At 34.1% G+C, this 8,294-nt stretch overlaps 1 protein-coding gene across 1 annotated transcript in view; it reads right to left on the reverse strand.

The window, feature by feature from the left end:
- LOC143914136 (uncharacterized) overlaps positions 1–6,681 on the reverse strand; it is a 30,484-nt gene extending 23,803 nt beyond the window's left edge. The window contains exons 1-2 of the mRNA XM_077434227.1: positions 6,286–6,681; positions 4,422–6,176 (exon numbers count right to left, since the gene is read on the reverse strand). Of these exons, the coding sequence (XP_077290353.1) occupies positions 4,422–6,176; positions 6,286–6,681 (2,151 nt within the window). The remainder of the gene's footprint in view (positions 1–4,421; positions 6,177–6,285) is intronic.
- Positions 6,682–8,294: the final 1,613 nt, after the last annotated feature.

Below are 8,294 nucleotides of genomic sequence, written 5' to 3' on the forward strand. Positions count from 1 at the left end.
GATTATTTTATTATTATTATTTTTTTTATTTCATACCAGGAAGGCATTACAGGTAAACCCCAATGCGCCTTCCTGGCCAAATTACAAACAATACAGCATTTTTTTATTATATAAGTCGCTAAATTACGAGACACTGACTTAAACTCGACAATTAACGAGACATCTATGAATTGTACATACATTTTTATTGTAATATTTACATTAATCATACTCAAATAGTGGTGACATAGTGGGTAGGAAGGATTTTTAGCCAATTTTTAATCGGGAATCGTTTCAACAATGAAATCAGAGAAAATTGGCAAACTCTGATAGGAAACGATCAACCAGGAGTCACAAATCCTGGTCTGACCAGCAGCATTACAGATATACTCAGAAAAATTCTTTTCAATCGAGGTCAGCTCAAGGGATCGAACTCGGCGCCTCTCAGTGTTAAGCAGAAGCTTAACGACCGAGCCACGCTGCTGGCTATCTGATGATTGAAAAGTTCATTTCTGTAAATACATAAACTGATTTATGTACAATCATACATTGATAAACTCTTCTTAAAGCAATCTTAGTATTAATAAACTATTCTAAACTGTAAGGTTCCCGGCTAAATGAGTATACATATTGCCGACAGCAACTCATAACCTCAAATTTCATTGTTTATTCCTCCATAACAAACTTTCTAACCAATACAAGCTACATATGTACACAGATCAAACAGTGATAGTTTTATTTTTAGTTATCAGCTGATTTATTATTTTGCACATAAGTAAAAACAAACGATGGATAAACATCAACGACTATCTCGCGGGGCAGATATCAAACGCGTCTTACACGATATTTTTGCACCATCGTTAATATGGCAAAGTATGAAAACGATCGGATAAGCGGCAAACTTTTTCCTGAATTGTAATCGTAAGTGAAACGTAAAGAAGGGATGTATGTAAAAAGCATAGAAAAACATATCCTGTAAAACGTAAATATTTTTCAATTAAAAAAATAATATGTAAATAAATAATTCCATCTGTGGATTGGATAAACTTTTTTAGTATTTTACTATTGTTTTATGTACATCTCAAATACTAAATTATAATACAATGAAATTTTATTTATAATAACATAAGCATCTTCCAAATATTTTTATAACTAATGAAAAAAAAATTATATTCATATTCAAAGAAATTATCTTTTCCTTCATTAATATATATATATACATATTTAGAATCAAATTGAAATACATATTTTTAAGCGGATTAATATACATATTTTGTAAACAAATTTGTAATTTTATATTCAAATTTCTGATTGAAGTACTCGAAGCAACTTATTCATTATAACGTAGCGTTTAGCTAATTAGTTTTTTAACATACATAAAAAATTAAATAATTTAAATTAAAACACAAAATCATTTGTGGGGTAATTAGTACATGTCAATCATTAGATGAGCCGCTATATTTGAAAGTGGCGGAAGATTAATTTTAATTTCCAAAAACACTATTTCTTTTTGACTAAATTCACGAATTATTATCACTTTTATTCGATATGTCTAGAATCTCAGACAAGCAGAATAAACGTATTACAGGCAACCAGTATTTTTAAATATTGTTAAGTGCAAAATATTTTTCGAAATGAAGAAAGTGGACTTATACCACTTACACAAATATAACGGCTCGTATGTGTACGCCTGTTTTTGTATAATACACACATTCGTTGAATTGAAAAATGAATACAAATATAAAAGTAATGAACAACACAGGTCATAACGTATTCGCTTCGTGTATTAAATCGCATATGCGAATTTTAAAAACGAGGTACACATACACGAGATACGTTTTGCGGTGACATTACTTGAAATATTATACCCATGTCTCGTACAATGTGACTCGTCTGCTTATTTTTCTTCATATTTCCGGCGTTATTTTTCTCGTGAATTTTCCCGATGGCGAACGAGTGGAGGGGGGAGGGGGGGGGGGGGTGGTGGAGGGGAAAGGAACATTATGCAAACCGCGAATAACGAACGAACAACAAAAAAAACCAAGTTGAAAAAAAGAAAAGGGGGCCCACATACAACACCGCTTCGTGTTTTGTATATATTTCTTATAAATGCGATCGACGAAACCGATACAAGGATAAATGTATGCTCAGGTATATAACTACATACAAATATGTATAGATTCATATGTATTTATGTATACTACCGCCGTTGTCATGAATGTTAAACATTTTCGCGGGAACGTATTCAATTCGGTGACTTTTCCGAGGTATCAATTTTTCTGTTTGATACTATGTATGTACCCACGAAAGAGAGTTGTCGTCTCATTCAGACAACAAATTACAAAATCGACATGAAAGATTCAATTATATGATTTTTTAAATTTCATGAACTTTTATAAATTTCAACTTTTGTATTTACATATATATAATATAAAGTTGTATATTATATATAAATATAATGTAAAGTAATTTATAGGCGCGTGCGCGTATATGTATATATATATAGCCAGCAGTTTGGCTTAGTGATAGCGTATATATTTAGCATCACTGAGGTCATAGGTTCGTGTCCTCGCCACTGCTGGTTAGATTTGGGGGTTTTGTGACTCCAAATCGATCGTTTCTCTATCAGAGTTTGCCAATTTTATCTGATCATTGCTGAAACGGTTCCTGAAAATTGGTATTAAATCTAATCCTGTTGTCACAAAAATCTGCCTGTGTATAATTTGTATTAATTATACACAGTAATCTGAAATCCATAGATGTCACTATGATTATTATTTCTGATTAATTGTTATATTCTATATATATTCTGATTGTATACGTATGTATTACTGTATTTCTGATTTCTGATTGTTCATGTATTTCATTAACGTACACCCGTCGCATTGGGGCAAATCTGTAATGGCGAGTGTGTATTGATTTGTGACAATAAAATAAAATAAATAAAATAAAATATATATCTATATATATATATATATATATATATATATATATATATATATAATAATAATAATAATAATAATAATAGTTTTTTATTCCAGACGATGAGGAGAATAGTGCAATCCCCAACGCCCATATAAATAATATATAGATAATAAAAAAAAAAAAAAAAAGTATTGAAAAATAGTTAACAAAAAATAAATAAATAAATACATAAGTAAATATATAAATATTACTGATAATAAATAATAATAATAATAAATAATAATAATAATAATTATAATAAATAAATAATAATAAATAAGTCTAATAATAATAAATAATAATAATTTTATGTCTATTCAAGGCGGTCGGTGTAGCAGTTCCATCCATCGAACATACAATGAAGAATGCAAATGAGAAGATGCAGCAGCAAGAAGACAATTAGGCGATAAAAATATACGAAGACGTAGAGAGGCCGCTCTCATCCTGAGAATGGCTTCAAAATGAGGCACATGCCCTTCTACAAACATTTGCGACGCGCTACAGCTCCTAGGTAACCCGAAAAGAGCACGGTAACAGTTGTTGTATTGTACCTTTATCTTCCTCATCGTCTCCCGCTTGTATCTGGTCCATAATTCACCAGTATAGAGGCTAGTACAAAAGGACATAAATAATTGTCTCTTAACCTCTACACTGGAGTGGAAAAATCGTCTAGCCAGCATATTTGCCCTTACACAAATGGCTCTTCTTTGTCTTTCGATGTCACGGTCATCAGATAGATCCTCCGTCAGCAAGTGTCCCAGATACTTGACTTCCCTAACAGTTTCAAGATTACGCCCATCTAAAATAATGTTGGGGACGAAATGAGGACCTCGACCGTATCGGAAAATCAATACCATGGATTTACTCGTATTATACCGCATATTATGTTCTGCAGCATAACTCGAGCAAACTTCCAGGAGGCGATTCAGAGCTGACGGAGAAGGCGCCAAGATCACCATGTCATCCGCATAGCTGATGTGGTTACTGCATATTCCTCCTATGTGGCAACCAACTCCAGTCTGTCGAAGGCGATGTGAAAGTTCATCCATGTAAAGGTTGAATAAGCCAGGAGACATTGACCCACCCTGTCTAACCCCGCACTTCAAAGAAGCGGGATCAGAGTATGAATTCCCCCAGCGTACATGGCTGAACTGATTCCGGTGCCAGGATGCTAAAAACCTCACGATTTGACTTGGAGCTCCCCTTTTTAAAAGTTTGGACCAAAGTAGATCATGATCCACTCGATCGAAGGCCTTGGATAAGTCTAGAAAACAGGCGTATACGGAAGTTTTTCGCGATGTATAAAAATCCACTACCTGTTTTAAAGTGTAGATGGCCATGTCCGTCGACGAGTGCTTCTTGAATCCAAACTGCTCATCAGCTGACAAAAGGTAGCCACTTAATCTGCAACTCAATATCTTCTCTAGAATTTTAGATAAAATGGTGGCTAAAGCAATAGGACGATAGCTGTCAATGACTGAAGCATCAAGCTTTGATGACTTGAGGACAGGAACAATAGTCGTCCTTGAAAACTCTTCAGGTACATGTTCATGCAAAATCATCACATTGAAAAGCCTTGCTAATATGATGAAGAAATTCTTACCACTATGCAGAACATGATCCGTACTAATGCTGTCCCAACCAGTTGCTTTCCCTCCAGACATTGACCTTAACGCAGTTTCAACTTCTTCGCCAGTTATGACGAAAAACGAATCTTCTGAGATAGACATAACCATATCAGCCCTGCCCATCAAATCCGACTCTTTGAAATGCTTGCTAAACATATTGGCAATACTCCGATGGTTGTAGATTCCATTAATATGTACCGGGATAGTACTGTTTACTGCTAAAATAGCATTTGTAGCATTCCAAAATTGCTTGAATTCTTTATTTCTATGATATAGGGCTATCTTGTCCATAATACTTTGATTAGCGTTGCGTTGACATACCTTCAGTGCAATTTTAAAAACATGCCTAGCATGACGACGTCGGTCGGCAATTTCTCCTGTAGAAGGGCGGCCCGCTGCGACCCATTCTATAAATGAGTTCCTCGAATCTAGGTAGCGTGCCGCTACCTGATCGTTCCAACCAGGAACCACCTTAAACCTCTTATCATTATACTGATGCGTTGGTGAAGAAAATGATGTCGAAGCGGCATTTCTCAACACATCTACAATCGAATGATAGAGGTAATTAATGGAAGTCCTATGCTCAGTATCAGTGCATTTTCTCAAATTGCAATTTTGAAGATTATTATCACATACAATACGATCCAAAGAGTTAATTACTTCTAGTGAATATGCAATTATGTCGGAAGGGTTGCGTGGCATCCAAGTTGCAATGTCGCGATGACGATAATTGTGATATGGTCTCGAACGATTCAGACCATTCGAAGCAATTATAACAAAAAGCGGACGATGATCTGACCATACTACGTCAGTGTGGACTTTAAAATCTTGAATGGATCCTAAAATTCCTTCAGATGTGATACAGTGATCCAACCACCGTAAGGAGCCGTGTGCGTCACTAACATATGTAAATGTATCAGATGGAAGACACGCATAATCATGAATCCTCAAATGATTTTCTTCACAGAAGGATAGTAGTTCGTTCCAAAATAAAGAGCCAGGATGAGCATTAAAATCACCCATGACAATAAAATTCGAGCGACTATGATCTTCGATAGCGGCATTAACAATGCCCAAGCAAGTAGTAAAATCTTCAAAGTTTTCTGGTTTTGCCGTCGGCATATATACATTAATAATTAACAATTCAATATCACCTTGCTGAATTTTAATGCAAAGTAATCTCGGATTATGAAGGTCAATTTGGGTGACTGTAAAAGTTTTTTTGTACAATATACCAACACCACCATAGGGACGTCCAACTAAAGGTCCATTACCGCTGTCCACTGCAGATGTACCAGTGCCTTCAAATGATGGATGGAATCTTCTCAAGTATACAGTTTCAAATTCTAAAAACCATGTTTCTTGTAACAAAATAACGTCGGCCTCATTACATAGTTTGGAAATGTAGGATTCAGTACGTCGAAAAGAGCGACAATTATAGCTGACGATTGTTATTGTTTTGTCCCCCATTAATATAGTTTTTTCGGAAACGTCGGAAAACAATTCCGGTCGGCCATAAATCTTGCACGAGCAGTTTTGTTGCATTCGTGGCTTCAGTTGCAACAATGAAAGACTTGAAACCACATTTTGTTCGAGATGGTAGTTCTTTTAAGGTGAATTTGAAATTTACTTTTTTCTTTAAATATCTACTAATTATTTCGACATTCGTCTCTAACGAGAATCTAGAGATGTAAATTTCAGATTCTGGAATTACAGCTTGCAATTCAGAATCCTTGCAAGTGCCTCTTAAGTTGGCACTTCGTCTAATGTTTTTTTTCGTTTTAACTAATTTGAAATTATCGTTGTTATCATTTTCAGCTAGTGGAGCGCCAGCACTGGTTGACACTCCCTGATTGTTTGCATCGTTCGATGTAACATTTTTCGAAGCGCCGCCACTGGTTGACGCTCTCTGCTTGTTTACATTATTCGATGTAACATTATTCGATGCGTTCGGCACAGGAGGTAGTTTCGATTGGCTATTATTTTTGTTGGTTTTATTAGTCTGCTTACGTACGGCATCCGCAAAGGTTCCGGTTTTTTTTAATATCTCTTCCACCAAGTTAGACGCATTCAAATCGCGATTTGAAACATTGGAAGTGATCTTGTTCATATCTTATATATATATATATATATATATATATATATATATATATATATATATATATATATATATATACATATATATATATATATATATATATATATATATATATATACATATATATTGAGTGAATGTGACAGTTGCGCCTCGATCATATAATACCTAATTTAAATCGACAAAATCGAGGAATTTTTCGAAATCGCCATACTTGTCCACGCACTCGCACATACATACATCTCGTCCGTTTTTATATATTACAATAATATATACATATATATAAAAACGAACGTAATGTATGTATGTTTGTGGGTATGTGGCGGACGCATCGACCAGTATGGAGATTTAAAAAAAAAACATTTTAGAATGCCAGGAGTAAACATATGTACGTTGTGCCTAGAGATATTTAATAAAATAAATACACGTGAACGAGGCGCACAACCAATGAGCGTTTAGTGGTCCTAAAAGGTCGTTTAGTGGTGACTAAAACATTGACCAATTAGAGCAACGACGATATATTTTGACCAACGGGTGCATTTTAAGCATTCGCTATAGGGATGTGGTATGACGACCGAGCGTGTCGAGGATATGCAGGGAATTGTGACGTGTGCTACTGATATTGAGCACCTGACTTGGAACACACTTGAATTGGAAGTGTACGCACATACATACATCCACGAAGACACACACAAACACACACACATTAATTCATAATTTGGAAAGGGTGAACGGGTTGGATCGGTGAGTGTGTAATGCGCGCACTCAAAATTTTACTATTAATATATATCGATTATTTTCTGAAACCAATCGTTGGAATCAACGGGCACAACACTAGTGATGTATATTATTTATAAATATTCATTTTATAAATATGTACGTGTATGTATAGAATAAACATGCTTTAACTTTTTAAGATTTGCTTTCAATCTTTATTGAATTCAATATGTCAATATGCGATTGATGTTATGTCCAGGTAATCTGTGAAAGCGTCCCGGAAAATCTAGGAAGGAAGCTTTCCTCTTCGACAAACTTTGAGCGGGAGGAGCTTTCCGAATGTCATACAATTTTACCTGTTTTATTTTTATTTTTGTTTATGAAAAAAAAGGGCGCGTCTATCCTCATAATCCACAACGTATCGCATAAATTTGATTAATTAATCCAGGAGGACGAGTCCCTTCCGGCCGAAAATTGTTTTCGAAAATAAAGCGAAAACTGCGGAAAATTAATAAATAATAAAACTTTTTTCTCTCCCAAAAGCGTTCAGTTGAATGTACATTTGTAATACAAAAAAATATTATCGATTTTACAATTTTTACACAAACTCTTTGAAATACTGTATACTGTTTCTGGTGATTTATTTTTATAATATAAATAAAAAAAAAATCAAACACAAATATAATATGTACATTTATCAAAATACGTTTATCACAGTACATTTATCAAAATATATCTTAATTCATAGTACATTTATATTTACTTAATTCAATATCCCCAAATATCATCAAAATCTCATTGTGGTGTTTTTTTTATTATTTAAATATCTAAAAATTGAAATTAATATTACAATTACACGAAAAGTTATTGTCAGTCTTATGATAACTTTCATAAAAAGGTGAAAGTCTCAA

This window comes from Arctopsyche grandis, chromosome 7 (genome assembly GCF_051622035.1).
Source record: "Arctopsyche grandis isolate Sample6627 chromosome 7, ASM5162203v2, whole genome shotgun sequence".
Lineage (NCBI taxonomy): Eukaryota > Metazoa > Arthropoda > Insecta > Trichoptera > Hydropsychidae > Arctopsyche > Arctopsyche grandis.